The sequence below is a fragment of the Salvia miltiorrhiza genome, chromosome 5 (assembly GCF_028751815.1).
Source record: "Salvia miltiorrhiza cultivar Shanhuang (shh) chromosome 5, IMPLAD_Smil_shh, whole genome shotgun sequence".
NCBI lineage: Eukaryota > Viridiplantae > Streptophyta > Magnoliopsida > Lamiales > Lamiaceae > Salvia > Salvia miltiorrhiza.
In genome coordinates, this window is record NC_080391.1 from 16,609,494 (window position 1) to 16,625,639 (window position 16,146).

The 16,146-nt window shown below is 34.9% G+C and overlaps 2 protein-coding genes across 5 annotated transcripts; both read left to right on the forward strand.

The window, feature by feature from the left end:
- The first annotated feature begins 480 nt into the window (after window positions 1-480).
- Window positions 481-3,027, forward strand: LOC130986372 (uncharacterized). Of its 4 annotated transcripts, none has more exons than XM_057909772.1 (4): window positions 481-875; window positions 1,548-1,772; window positions 1,859-1,922; window positions 2,282-3,027. In XM_057909772.1, exons 2-4 carry the CDS (start codon window positions 1,591-1,593, stop codon window positions 2,558-2,560), a joined length of 525 nt encoding a protein of 174 aa, XP_057765755.1. In that variant the 5' UTR covers window positions 481-875; window positions 1,548-1,590; the 3' UTR covers window positions 2,561-3,027. The 4 variants fall into 4 exon arrangements, with proteins under 4 accessions (XP_057765755.1, XP_057765753.1, XP_057765756.1 ...); XM_057909770.1 differs by having other exon boundaries at window positions 678-1,442; XM_057909773.1 differs by having other exon boundaries at window positions 863-1,094.
- Window positions 3,028-12,529: 9,502 nt separating this feature from the next.
- Window positions 12,530-15,801, forward strand: LOC131025577 (uncharacterized). The gene is made up of 3 exons (XM_057955376.1): window positions 12,530-12,619; window positions 14,135-15,683; window positions 15,739-15,801. Exons 2-3 carry the CDS (start codon window positions 14,139-14,141, stop codon window positions 15,799-15,801), a joined length of 1,608 nt encoding a protein of 535 aa, XP_057811359.1. The 5' UTR covers window positions 12,530-12,619; window positions 14,135-14,138.
- Window positions 15,802-16,146: the final 345 nt, after the last annotated feature.

The window sequence follows — 16,146 nt, forward strand, 5'->3', positions numbered from 1 at the left end:
TAAGATTAATTAGAAATTAGTTTTAATTTAAAATTATTTTTTAATATATTTAAATTTTTAAAAATAGTTCTCTTAAGTACTAAAACGATTTTACACTACTCTTATAAACTCGAATCTTTATTAGTCCTTCAATACCGATTAGTTTTGAATAGTTTTTTTTTTCATTTTTGAGAACCTAGTTTTGAATAGTTTGACTAAAACTTTCAAAGAGGAGTTCTTTTTCACAAATCTAAACAATAAGATACAACTATATACAAATAAAATAACTTCCAAAATATCAATAATTAATTATCTATCCAACTGGTTAAAAATATCAAGTCTTCTGTACACGTTAGCCCCACCATCCCTCTTATGTATCGAGCCACTTGCATGATAAGAATAAAGCCTCAAGATCCACTTTTTTATTTAATTAATAAACCAAAAAATATTAAAAAAATATTTAAACAATTCATCTTCCATAAACCCCAAACGCTCCTCTCACTTTATTTTAACTCAATTATAAAGTAATAATCCTCTTTTATTTTATTGCAGCCTTAAATCAGTGGTTGTCCCCCACGCACTTGTATTATAAATCTACCACCTATAAAATATAGGACGAAAAATATTTTATTGTATTATTTTAATAATATTTGTATATCTCATCTTCAATCGACTATCTTGTGTGTATAAATTCCACAGAGATTGGCCTTATCAAACCTTCTTTCCTCTTTGCCCGAGATTGACCGTTTAATCTGCCATCTCTTCCGTCCATCTTTTTTTTCTCTTTCTTCTTTATTTCTTTCTCTCTCTTCTTCTTTTTATTTTTTATTTTTCTCTTTTTTCCAATAGAAATCCTCCTCTTCGGAGGTGCTCCCAGTTTTGTATAGCTCTTTCAGGTAACCCTAATAATCTCTTTGCCTCTTTCTAGTTGGAAAGTAGGTGCTATGGTTCTTGTTATCTCACACCTATTTTCTTCAAATTTGAAAAAAAAGGTGTCTTTTATGTGAGAGAAAGTGCAAATCTTGGGTTCTCTTGATTTCAATTTTTGAAGATATAAATCTGCAAAAGTTCATTTCTTTTGAACGATTTTTGGTTTCAAAATCTAATCTTGATAGGTATTTTCTTGTCCCGTGTGATTTTGAAATTCAGATTTTTGTTGTTTTCCAAAGTTATTACTCTGTGTGTGTGTGTGTGTTTTTCTTTTTCTTTTTTGGGTTTTCTGAAATTTCAAGGTTAGATTCTTGCAAGAACTTGTTTGATCTGTTCAGAACTGTAAAAAACCAATCTTTCGATGTTTCCAACAGATCTGTGTAGTTTTCTTCTCAAATTATTAAAAAAATATATATATTTTTCAGACAGTAACCTTTTGTCTGTGTGAACAAGTCAATAAATTCCGCCGGCTCTTCTCATTGACCGGATCTCAGCTTGAAAAATAAGTAAACAAACAAAAACTAATCTTTAACGTATGCTAATTCAACTTGTTTTCATCAATAGATCTACTCATCTCATTAATTAGTATTTATTTTATTTTTGGTCTGAGAAAGATTTCGCCTTTTTCTTGTATACAGGTGTATTATTTTGTTGTGTTCCAAGATCTCGAAGAGATTAAACATGAACCACTGCGCGATTCAGCAGAACAGCTATGCTGCCTGTGAAGAGATTTGGGCCAGCGCCGCCGCAGGCAGATCTATGGAGAGGAAAGAGACGGTGGTTTGCCCCAAGCCACGGCGGCTCGGCCTTACCCGAACCACTCTTGATCCTACTTATGCTAGACCCTTGAGATGGCACTTTAGGTTTTTTTTTTTTTTCTTGTTTTTTTTTTTTATATTTAATTTAAATTTCTGGTCTTGAATTTTGTTTAAATATATTTTTATTGCAGCCATCAGCAAGAGGATTATGATGTAAAAGCTGGAAATGAGCTACTGGACATAATTCTTGCAAAGGTTTGTTTCTATTTTCCTTTTATTTGCAATATTGTTACCTTTGCCTTAATTCTAGATGTACTTAATTTCTTGAATATGGATTAGGTAGAGCCACAATCCTTCTATGACTTTGTCGACAGTATTTTTTTAACCCCCAAAAAATATCTACTTCAATTATTATTGTTACTCCAGTATTTTTTAATTTTCACCATGTTACATGTTGTGTCTTGAAACTGTATCAATTGCTAGATCTGTGAGAAAACTAGTTGTAATTAGGTAAAATACTGACTTGACCAATCAATTGATAAAAAATCATATAGTAGTTGAAAAATTTGTTGTTAGATGTAAGGAGGTTTGATGGTTGTTTTGCAATTGAACAGAATGGTTCGAGTTCGGACCAATCAGTTCCACAGGTAGCCTCGTCGCCCCCATTTTTTTCCGGGTCGCCGCCGAGTAGAGTATCTAACCCGCTAATTCAAGACGCTCGTTTTGGCGACGAGAAATTGGCCTCCGCCGCCCCTATCCCCTCGTCGCCCTCCTCCACCCGCAAGGGTGGCTGCGTGAGGTCGAATTTTGGCAACAATCCGGCCGTCAGGATCGAGGGTTTCGACTGCCTTGACAGGGATCGGCGCAACTGCAGCATCCCTGCCTTGGCTTGAGAAACAACACGTACATACATAGAGAGAGAGAGAGAGATGAAGGTTTGAGGCATCAAATTTTAGCAGAAACCATGACAAGGAAAAAAAAATCTACCAACATTTTGATCAAGTGAGCTACACTACATGTTGATTTTGTCGTCGTAGTAATGTGTATATATATGATGTCATCCAATATGTCTGTAATTAACGGAGTGTGAGTTGAGTTGAATCGAGTCGATGTAAGTATATGAGAATGAAGTTATTGACCAAGAAAAGAAAAATAATTAGGGAGGTCCCAAGGGTGAAAACACCTCTTTGTAATTGTGTAAGTAAGAGATGAGAAGAGGGGTGTTTTCCTTTTGTTTTTTTCTTTTAATTTCTGGTATAATTTGTCTCTCTTCATTTTGGGATCACCTACCGGATTTGTAAGGACTAAGGAGGGAGAATATATGTAAATGAAAAATTTATGGAATTTTCTACCTTATTTAGATTGTTGCTTTATTTTAGCAATTATTATTGCTGATATTAATTTGTGTCTTAATTAATCTTTTTTTATAACTCTCACGCCATGAACAATGATGGTGCATTGCTTGTTTTCCACGCGGGAAGCATGTTGGGCTGTCCCTTTTTCTTAAGAGTTGTAATACTTTTGAATTTGTTTTAATTAAACAAACAAATTGAAGAGACAAAAGGGAGATATTTGACATTTCCTCATCAATCATCGTAACAATTAATAAGAGATCGTGATACGGACTTATTGGGACCTTTAATTTTTGGATGTTCTTATCATCCACGAGACAAACACTTTAGTGTGCGGGTGATTCATGACCTCAAATTTTGGATATTAATTTCTTATCGTTAAATCAAATACACGCACACATTTATATTCAAATTATAATTTATAACTGTGCGGGTCGAATTGATTTGATTCGGGATCCAACTCATGATTCATTATGTAAAAGTGACAAATATTATTTATGTCAAAGTGACATAATAAAAATATTTAAGTTTATAATTAATTGTTGTAAAAGTGACAGTTCAATATGAATAAAATTGGGACTTTTATTCAAATAAAATGACCGTTCATGCGAAATAAGAGTAAAATTATTTAAAATTAAAATAATATGATAAAAAATGATAATGATAAAAATATAATTGTTCTTAATAAAAATGACTGTGTTAATGAGTAAAAGCGACTGATTACGTATCAAAAGTTTTTTATTTTGGGTGGGGGGGGGGGGGGGATTATATAAAAAGTTAAATTGAACAAGTTCAGATGGGATTTTGAATTGGATCGAATGTCCGAGTTCGGATCGGATCTAACCTGCGTGGACATTGAAGCGGAGCGCAGAGTAGTGCATCTCTATTCACAAGCATTTTATTTATTAAACACAATAATTAAAATAAAACCGAATTACTTGACACGATGCGGACAAGAAATGGCATAAAGTCAACTGTAAAAGAAGGCGATATTGTAGAAGATAGAAGTTGGGAATTTTTACATGATAAATCATGTCGATGATCAGCAGAAAAGATGCCCACTCATTTTTTGTGAAAATTTTGATTATTATTATTATTATTATTATTATTATTATTATTATTATTATTATTTCAGAGAGGGGCGGCACGAATGTTATGATTTTCTTTTCAAATTAATACTCTCTCCGTCCACGAAATAAAGTCTTGTTTAAGTAGGGGTGGTAAAACGGTTCCGGTTAATCGGTTTTAACCGTAACCGAACCGAAAAAATTAATTTTCCGGTTCGGTTCGGTTATCGGTTAGTGTGTTCATCACTAACCGGTTAATCGGTTTAACCGGTCGGTTAACCGGTTAAATCGATTAACCGGTTTATTTTATATTAAATTAATTAATTTATATTTTAATATTTTAATTTAAATAATAACATTAATATTTCAAGTATCTATCATTTTTTTTTGTTCTAAATTATCACAAATTATGAATTGGTGTAGTGGATAAGACCTAATTCTTTTTTTCAAAGGTCAAGAGTTCAAATCCTATTGCACACATTCTACAAATTTGAATTTTTTTAAATAAAAACCGGTTAATTCGATTAACCAACCGGAACCGGTTAACCGAATTAACCGGTTAAATTCGGACAAATTGAAAAATCGTGGATTAATCGGTTTGACCGATTAACCGGTCCGGTTTAACCGATCAACCGATCGGTTAAACCGGTCCAATAATCGGTTCGGTTACCGGTTAGGGAAATGGCCCATAACCGGTTCCGGTTAACCAGTAAACCGATCGGTTTACCAGCCCTATGTTTAAGGGTGGACACGGTCTCAATAAAGATGTTATAAATAGAATAAATGTACAATTTTTAAGGGTAGTGTTAGTACAAAAAAATAGAATAAAAGTACATTATTAGTTAAAAATAAAATAAAAATACAAGTTATAGTTAAATATAGGACAAAAGGCATGATGTGATGGTTCACAAAGTTAAACAGGATTATTTTTCGTGGAAAAAAAGGGTAAGTATAACTCTTTTTCGTGGACAAATAGAGCATTATTTTTTTAGAGGAAATCCGAAATATTATTCAAGAAATATTGTCCAAAATAATATCCCTAATCCAAGTAGGAAAATCAACGATTTCTAGTATGCTGAGCTAAATTATGCGCTGCTCTCAATTAACTTCACAAAATGCACGACAAACTTTAATATGACAATGCTCGCGAGCTATCTTCAAAGCACGCCATAAGAACACCTTCACTTTTTGTGGTATGGTATGAACCGCTCTTCTTGCTTAACAACCTTTGCCACACTCGTAAAAGTGCTCTGCAACACTACTAGAATCTTCAAGATTTTTGTAGTTTTTGGTTGGTCTTATTAAATTATAGGATCAATCGTGTTTCCTTCTCTAAAAAAAGAATAGAAAAGAGAATCAATTGTGTTTTGTAGGAAATTGGTTATGAGTTTACCAATATTTAATAATTTTTTGATTAATGAAAACATTGAATTTAACAGAATTAAACGGCACATGATAAATCTACGTTTCATGTAGATGATCATAGTATATTTATTTACTCGAAACCGATTTTCAATGTGTGAGAAATAATTATTTAAAGTTACTTACTTGAAATATGGTGTTGCGGGAAAATGATAAGCATTAAATAGATATTAATAGTTATCCCATATTGATTTGTTAACAATAATTAATTTCGTATAGAAGTTATTTCATTAGTACATGTAATAAAACTGTGTGTACAAGTATTGATTGCAAAGTCCACACGCGCGCTGCCACCACCGCCCGCCCAGCCCTGGCTTCCAACACTCGGCTCCCGGTCCCCAGCCTTGGACTTAGATCTTAGCGATTGCTCTTTGGGCCATACCATAAACCTCATTGGACTTGTTATTTTGGACCATCAATTTTTTCGGCCCCAAAAGATCGAGGCCTAACTTATGCGCACACGGGGACCCATCCCCGTAACGGGTCGGGAGTAAGGGTGTACATCGGTCTGTTCGACCGACCAACCAAATTTAAGCAAATCGACTGACCGATCAGGCCCCTAAAAAAATAACCGATCGATCGAAATCTAATTTTTGAACCAGCCGAAAATCGAACCGACCGAGATAGACAAATGGAGGAAAAAAGAAAAGAAAATAATAAAGTGGATGGCAGCGTCGGTGCAGGATGGAGTAAAACTGAAACCTTCAAATTGGGGAGGAGTGGAACAGAAGGGCCAAATTGGGGGTGAGAGAGGGGAAAGAGAAGGGAATTGGGTTTTGGGGCGGGGGGGTGGAGGGGTAGCAGACAGGAACTTTGGGTGGTGGGGGGAGGGGTGGGAGGGAACAAACTGGAATTGGAATGGTATGTGTCGCGGGGACATGAATTGGGTTGGGGGGACATGAATTAGGTTTTAGGGTTTGGGGTGGTGCGGTTTGGACTGAGGGGTCTCACCGTAGGTATGGCTGGAAGTGGTCTGGACTGGCAGGACTGGAGAAGATGGTCTGGACTGAGAGCCGCTGTGACTGTGATAGTGAGAGATGAGAGAAATGAGAGAGGAGTTTAGGATTAAGGTTAAGAAAATAAAAAAAGTAATAATACATATGAATTATCGGTTAGTTCGATTTTCGACAGACCAGATTCGGAAAAACCGAATTGATTGAGAAAACTGATTTTTCTGGGAAAAAATGGGTCGAACCGACCGACCCTAGCAAAAAAACCGATCGAAAATCGATCAATTCGATCTATTTTCAGTCAATTTTTTTCGGTCGGCTGGATTTTTGCACCCCCTAGTCGGGAGGACTCGTTGTTCTTCCGTTATAAACTATCTCTCAACATGAAACTCCCGTCGAGAAAGTTACAACAGACATTGTTGTTACGTCTGTAACTCCCAAGAGCTTTTGAATTATGCCTTAATGGGATTAATGGCTATAGGCTCCTCCATGGGTTCACTGTGCCTATAAATAGAACAACCACCATGCATCATTCTACACCTGAAAATCTGCATACAAACACTCTCTCGCACTCTGTGCATTCATATAGTTCAGAGTTTTGTTCTCGCCTCATTCCAGTTCGCTGCTACCTATGAGACGAAGCCATTTCATCTTTGGGGACGACACAGCATCCGAGAGCACTATTGTGGTGTATCTCGTCTTGCGGATAAAGGATTTTCCTCGACTCGGCATTCCTGTTCTACGGGTTATTATATTTGTAATACACCTGTAAGCTATCTATTTCCTACATGTTTCAGTGAGGTTTAAATTATTTATGTGTGAAGCATCACAATTCCTTCAATTTCTAAAGTAATTTAAGTTTTCTTAATCATTTTAATCATGCTTATACAGTTATACTTTCTATGTTTTGCAAGCGAGATAAGATTATCGCTTGTTTCATAGATATTTTGTTGATTGTGGCACACTATATAAGTTAGTGTACCATAATAGTTGTATTCTATTATGGATCTATTGAAACTCAATATTGATTGAATTATCTGCTTTGATCTGCTGAAACTTTGGGAGAAAACTTAATGTTTTCTTCTTTTGCTTCATCAAGTATATATATATATATATTTTATAGATTCTTCTTTAGATTATTTCCAACGCTTCTATAAAGGAGATTTTCAACGATATATAGCCCATCGCTATTATTCGCTATTTTCTTTAACACGCCGCAAGTGTACGAGTGCAATTGTATACAGTAGCAAGCAAGGTCGTTGTTGAGAAAAGAAAGATATATTTAAACCCTTATGTTTTGATGATACCAAAACCACCCAAAGGTACACTCTAGCTAATGATGCTCCTATGATCCTAAATGTCTTAGTTCGTTGTATAGCTTGAAGGATCAAGAAAATTGAAATAACTGAAGACATCATCTCAACTGAAGAAGTGGTTGACAAAAAGACTTCACACGAGTCTAGAACACGCAGAAGATGCAGACTCAACTAAAAGCTCCTAACTAAAGGAAACTGCATCAAGAAAGACTTAAGAAAGGCCACATGAATAAATTCCAAGACACACCGCAGTCAATGAAGAAGTAATTAAAAAACATTGACTTTAAAAAAAGATGTCCTTGTACCTGAGCCAGAAAAGAGACGTTATCTCCCAACGGTAGGATTTGAAGAAGAAGATCTCCGCCAACGGATCTATTCCTCAGAGACGCATATAAATAGCTCAGAAGATCTCTCAATCAGGATAAGAGAGAAAAAGAGAGAAGAGATGATTTCGATTCAATCCTCAATGCCAAAGCTACACCAGAAAATCAAATAGAGCTCAAAATTCCTTGAGCATTGAATCGATGAAGAGAGGATTTAAATATTGGTAAAATTAGTTTCACTGATTACTTGAACTCTCTTATTGTAACTAGGATTTTCACATAGATAAATCACTAGCCTAGTTACCGATTACTTGAGATTCTGTACTTAGTAATCCTAGTTGGTATATTACAATACCCCTTTTCAAAAGAGCGAGAAGAGTGTTTGTAATTGAGCTTGAGACTTAGATCAAGCTCAGTGGTTGTTTAGTACCAGTAAACTAAACAATTAGGTTACTTAGCACCCGCAAGCTAAGTGTGTAAATCCAACTCAATGAGTTGGTTGCTGTAAGGAGTTTCCTTTCAGTATAGGTTGCTTCGCACCCGTAAGCATTGCCGATAGGTTTGCGTTGCACCCGTAAGCATCGTGGTTAGGTTTGCTGTGCACCCGTAAGCACATGCCCAGAGTGTTTGTCTGACTAATCATTTGGCCGTGGATGTAGGAACGTTATTTTCCAAACCACGTAAAAATCACTTGTGATCTTACTTGTTTTTTTATTCAGTACTTGCGCATATCTCTGTTTCTATAATACCGACTAACTGAAAAGAGTAACTAAGGGATTCTCTGTGAAGAAAATCTTTCAAGGCTATTTCACTAAGTTTAATATTCTGCAGCTAGAGTTATAGGTTTAACTGATCAATCTTTCGATAGTCAGTTAAATAAGTAACTCTACTCTGTTTTACTTACGACTAAAGCTTTACTTGGACTGAAGTTAATTGACCAGCTCAATTAACTAAAGTCACCTACTGAACCTTTGTTTCAGTGTCAGTCGCCACCTCATGTCACCTGAACCGCACATTTTCAAAACAGTAAAACTGTCTTTCTGTACAAAGGTGTTTGTTTTAAGTAAACATTTGAAAAATAATCTACAGGTGTATTCTCCTCCCCCCCTATACACATGTCCTTTCAACCCTCAAGGACCCAACAGTCGTATTCTACAGAGACCAATTAATATTAATTCATATCCTAGATCCTAATCCTCTATCTGGATAACTGAAATGAAGAGTTTTTATTTTTAAAACTAAGAAAATAAATAACAGGAAAGAAATAAACTGAGCTAAGAAATATGGAAAACAGATATGAGAAAATATCATAAGTTAAAGATTTCAATAGATTCAATTCAATCATCAAGATAATTTTCCTAAGACAATATCAAAGCTAGTCTATACCAACTCCCGTGGCATACAAACAGTTGATTACATGCAAGGCTACCGTCCCTGGATCACACTTCTAACATGTAACTCCTAAAAGTTTATAGGATTAATGTCCTCACAAATACCAATTTCCTTTAGAATTAAAATAAATGTGTTCTATGTTCTTCGTTCAGGTAATAATTATCATCTCCCGAAATCAAATTAAAACCTATGATTATGCTAAATTGGTGGCCAATCAATAAAACAAACAATATAAATAAGAACATAAAAAGGAATAATAACTTGATTAATTGAATCAAACACAGTGAGAAATTCAAATCTGTTTACTCCCTAAACCCTGGGAATAAAGGGTTCTAGCCACACATATGTTAGGTGTTTAGTAAATAGACACATTGTATACTAAAAGTTTGCTTTAGTATAAGTGGAAGATTGTTGGATTTGTATACTGAAAGCAAGAACTTTTATATTTGTATACAATGATTCCTGAGTTCACTATCTAATCTCCTATCTGAATTGTTCATAATTCCATATGTATGTTCAATTATTTCTATATAAGTAGATTATATGGTTTGTTGTAGATCACAGAAGACCATATAATTGGAATAACCTTATGAGATATAAAATTGATCACAACCGAGACGACTCTAGGACGAGTTGTTGGTTTAGGCTGCAGTATGGATGAAAGTAGTTTGTCTTGGCTACTTGTCTATACTGGTGCGTGTAAACGTATTGATAGGATCACAATGAGATGTATTCTTCTGTCTGACCTAAGTGAAGAATCAAGATCTCGGTGACTTAATGAGACCTAAATCCTAAAAAGGTATTCAAGTGTATATATGAATTTGTGTATCACTTTGACTTACTATGGGTGAGAGTTACATATTAACTTGAGTACTCTGTATCTTGGGTGATAGCAATTTATATATGACATTTGGTAATCTGTATTAGGTGACCGTATCCGGTATATGATGATAACATCACTTTAAGGAGCTCAAAAGGTTTATTGCACTAAACCCTGCAGGTTGATTAAGTTCAGGTGCAATAATAAGGTTGAGTGGTACTACTTAATGATTAATAAGAAATTAATTAATATAATCTGTCAGAAGCTTTAATTAATTAATGGATGTTGGATATCTTAAATACGGGGATTCGATAAGTCTAAATACAAGCCCCGACTCATCATCGGCAATAAAGGGGTAAGTCAATATTGATTCTTTAGTGGAATGAATTAATATTTATGAATTAATTATGATCTGTGTTGATCATAAGAATTAATTCATTTGAGGCCCATCTTTATTCCTTGTATTTGATCCATGAGCTGGTCTAAAGACTCTTGAGCCCAGTTGTGACAGCCCGAAACCAAATAATTCATTTAAATTTTTTTTGTTTTAAATTATTTCATATTTAAATTATGTTGAAGCATTTTATATTTAAATTGTGAGGTTATTTAAAATTTTAGTCTATGTCATGAATTATCTAATCGCGCTCCTAGTTAGATGTATGATTTTAAATTATAGATCTTCTAAAAATGTATACTATATAGATTTATGTTTTAAGTATTTCTAGTTAATTTGAGCCATAGACAAATATTTACATAAAATTATTAAATTGTTGGGCCTTATATTTAAAAGTATTTATATAATTCTTATTTAATACTAGGCCTTTTATTATTGTCCAAATTTTATGATGCACCTAAAATAGTTATTAAGTTAAAATATTTATAACTTATCAACTAAAAGAATGAGAATTTCTTGTGCAGACTCCAATCCATATTCCATATTTTATTCTCAATTCCATTTGTATTTAAATATTCAATTCAATCTCTCCATTTTTTTTTTCCTCTGAAACTTATATTTGACAAACATCACAGCATGCCAAACTTGAATTAAATTTCCTTTCCGTAAGATTTGATTTTTTTTTTCTTCACAAGCAGCAAATTTTTGATCTCTTTCACATTCAAAATCTTTGACGACGAACGAGTAAATTCAATCTATTTAAAACTCATTGTATCATCCTCATTCCATCAGTTTCGAATCATAAACCATCAACTGAATTCTCCATTTGCTCTTTTCACAAAATAACTCAAATCTGCCACTCTCACTACAAATTTCAGCTTTGCCACTTTCAGCTGGTAACTTTAATTTCTTCTGTAATTTCATTTTAGTACATCAATTATTTTATGCAAAAACAAAACTTTCACAAATCTTTCGTTTTACACAGCATATGCATAATCAAATAGAATAAATCTTATAATTACATGGAAAAAGGAAATAGATAGAGAAAAAGGGGGGAAATAGAAATAGAAATAGAGGAAGAAGTAGATCGAAGAAAGAGTGGCGATGGGGTGCTGCCGCGGCAACGAGGGCGGCGGCCGGCGGACGGAAGCAGGGGCGGTGGCGGAAGGAGACAGGAGCAGGGCGGCGGTGCTATGGTCTCGACCGTGCGTCTCTGATCAGGAAGAGGGAGAAGGCGGCTTGACCGGCTTGTGCTGTCGACACGGCGGCGACAAGGGTGCGGGTGCCGCTGCTGTCGGCCAGGAGGAGGCGCTGGCAGGCGGCGAGGGACGCCGGAGAAGAGGGAGGCGCGGCAGGAAGGGAGACCGAGGGAGAGGGAAAAAGAGAAATGGGAGCTGCGTATGTGTTGTGTTGTGTATATAAGTTAGGGTGAAGAGGTAGAAATGGGCTTGGGCCCTAGGTTTGATTAAATAATGGACTTGGGAATAGGCTTTAGACTGGGTTTAGTTTCATTAAGTGGGTTGGGCTTGATTTAATTGTGGGTTGAATAATTAGCCAATAAACCACAACAATAATATTTCTTTTACGGGATGCATTTGCATATATTTTTACAAATGATATTATTAAATTTTATATTCCAATTTACATTATTAATTTAAATTTAGTTTTCATTAAATTTTGAACCCAAATATTTTTATAAGAAAAGCTCTTTTATAATCTATTAGACCAATAATTTTTAAATGGCTATATGATAATAAATTCTTAAGATTTAAATTACTATTATTATTATTTTTTTTAAAAATTCAATTAGGCCCTTATATTTTTATATTTGAAATTATCTGACTAGGTGCGGCGCGACTAGGACATAACTGTTGATCTGAAATTATTCAAGTTATCTATCAAATCCATATTTTCAGGTGTGAGATTTATTTCAGTACATGCACGTGGTTAATATTTGTCCATTTTAATATTATGTGTTTACCGTATGTGTTGTAAAAATATTTATCGCTAGGGGCCAGCATAATTGGTCCAGGACTTCACCGTCCTTGGTATGCCACAATGCGATTTCATGTTACAGGGTTGCAACCATTATATTGTCGCCAGGGGCCCACATATAGGGTCCGGGACATTAAAGTCCTTGGATTGCCACAGTGCGTATGGAATTTATGTTACGTTATGACAATATGTGTTACCATTTTATTAACATGGACAATTATTGCATGTTCCCACATTGAGTATACCCTGTATGCTCATCCCATATTCAACAGTTTCAGGTGATTGATATTGGAGGCGCGTGGAAAGTCGAATGGGCGCGTCGAATCTATTTAAAGATAAATGTTTCTTAAAACATATTATGTTATTTCATGTGATATCTTTTGGTTATGTAAACTCTGAAATTATATACTATTTGAGATTTGTGTGTGATTTATTTAAATAAATGTTGTTATATTATTTTAATGTCATGACTTGTTTAATTTATATTTAAATTCATTTCAAATATTTATTTAAGAATTTATATCTTTACGAAAATATATACATGGATACATACATAATTTTTAATTATATAAAGATTTTATTTTGTTATATTTTCCGCTGCTAAAAAGATATTATTTTATATTTAGAGTTTTTCTTTAGTACAAGTTTTATTAATTAGTTAATTATTTTTCTGACATCTTCATGTCGTGCTTTGAAAATAAAGTTGTTAAATTTATGATTTAAAAATAAAGATTTATATTTGAATACATTATTGAAAATTTTGATATCTTATAAATCGTTTTAAAAGTGCTTTAAAAACCAATTTTATTTAAAGATTTCTTTTTCTTAAAATTATTTTCGAAAATATTTATTTTAAAAGTGAGTTTAAATTATTTTAAAAGACTTCCGCATTAAATATTTATTTAAATTTTATATTTAACTCCTTAATTAGATTAGGGTGTTACAGCATGGTATCAGAGCAGGTCTACTTTCCTGTAGACTCTGCAAAATAAAAATTTTCTTAGACTCTGCAAAATAATAAAATTCTTAAAAAGTTTTAAGTCAAGTATGACAAATCCATTCGACCTCTACGTGCTCCGACATCAAGGTAAAAGTTATTTTAAAAGTTTTCAAGGGGATGAGTATAAACTGTTTATATTCCGAATTTATGTTAAATTTGCTGCAATAATTGAAGTTGTTATCAGAAAGTTCAAGTTCATTATGCAAGTTATTATGAGAAAGTTCAGTATACAAGTTATTATGTTGAAGATTAATTGCAGCAATGAATTTATTTCAGAAATTATTTCAGTTCATGATGATAAAGTATGATTCACGAAAAAAAAAAAAATTTATTTTTCTGAACATAGTCCTCGAATTACGAATAACCTAGAATTTCCTTTTAGTATCATTCTCTCAAGCGAGTGTAGAATAGAAATTGATAGTGCCTTTGAATATAGAACAATGAGGAATACACGCGCACAGTCCCACAACGCCGAGAGTTCAAATACTAATCACGAAGCAGAAGCAGGACGAACTCATCCAACAAATGGAGGAGACTTCATGAGTCAATTCTTGAGCGCTTTACAGGGTTTTGTCCAACAGCAGGCCCAAACTCAGGCTACCCAAACCGACCTAAACCGAACCTCTAACACGATAGATCAAGCTGTAGAGCGATTTCGAAACTATAATCCACCACGATTCAATGGACGTGATGGACCGCTAGCAGCCGAAGAGTGGTTGGAAGAGCTTGAACGTATCTTCACTCACATCAACTGTAGTGATGAGCAGAAAGTTTCATGCGCTGTTTTTCAACTCAAAGAGGACGCTCGACAATGGTGGAAACATTTCTATCGTCTGTTGGGAGAGGAAGATCGCAATGTTCTAAATTGGAAAATTTTCAAGGAGGTGGTAATGAATAAATACTTTCCTCTCTCATTCAGAGAAAAGAAGGAGACCGAGTTCTTTGAGTTGAAACAAGGGAATATGACTATAGAGGAGTATGAAAGGAAATTCAATGAGTTGGCCCGTTTTGCTCCACACCTAGTTGATACAGAAGATAAGATGATCGCTAGGTTCAGAAAAGGGTTAAGAATTGACATCAAAGGAATTATGGCTGCACATGTGATTGACGATTTCAGCGACCTGGTTAAGCGAGCAGAAGAAGTGGGCACGGCTCTTGGAACAAACCATCCTACATCAAAATTGACAAATCAACCAATGAAGAGGAAATGGGAAAATCCTAACCAAAGTGGAGGAAACTTCCAAGATAAGAGGTCGAGATTTGGCGGTAACACCAGTGCAAACACACAAGTAACCAAACCACAATGTCAGAAGTGTGGAAAGTTCCACAATGGAGAGTGTCTGTGGGGAAAAGGAGTTTGCTTCTTTTGCCATGAACCGGGACATACAGTGAGTACTTGTTCTAAGAACAAGCGGAATGTGCCAGAAGGGAGAATGAACGTTGGGCTAAACAAAGGAAGTGGCAAAGAGCCAGAAAGAAAAGGAAATGCTCGTTTCTTTTCCTTAAAACAACAAGAAGAAGTTGAGGATGACAACACAATGACGGGTACGTTAATTATATCAGGAACATCTGCTGTTGTTCTATTTGATTCTGGAGCTTCACACTCATTTATTTCCCCTAAGTTTTGTCAAAAGAATAAGATTATTTGGGAGGTAGAGAACTTAGACTTGAACATAAGTATTCCCTCTGGAGAATCCATTAAGACTAATAGGATTGCTAGAAAAATTTCCTTGAATTTTAGGAATAGAAAGCTTGAAGCTGACTTGTACCTTATCGAAATGCACGATTTCGATGTGATTCTGGGGATGGATTGGTTAAGTCGAAACCATGCAACAATTAAGTGCCGCGAAAGAGAAGTCGTGTTCAAAATACCAGGGGAGAAAGAAGTTGCTATTCAAGGATCAAAGTTAAGGAAAATGCCCATGGTGATATCTGCTATGAAGGCGATGAAGATATTGAATAAAGGAGGCTGCAACGCTTATTTGGTGAGCATAGTAGGCAAAGAAAATGAGGAACTCACCCTTGAAAATGTTCCAGTAGTATGCGAATTTCCCGATGTTTTCCCCGAAAATCTACCTGGAATACCACCTGATAGGCAAGTAGAGTTTACGATCGATTTGTTACCTGGAGTAGCACCTGTTTCGAAAGCACCGTATAGAATGGCACCAAAGGAATTGGAGGAATTGAAGACACAATTGCAAGAACTTTTGGACCTAGGGTTTATTCGACCAAGTGTATCACCCTGGGGAGCGCCAGTCTTGTTTGTCAAGAAGAAAGACGGAACAATGCGGATGTGTATCGACTATCGAGAACTCAATCAACTCACCATCAAGAACAAGTATCCTCTGCCAAGGATAGAGGATTTATTCGATCAGTTGAAAGGAGCAGGAGTGTTTTCAAAAATCGATTTGAGGTCGGGTTATCACCAACTCAAAATAAAGGAAGGTG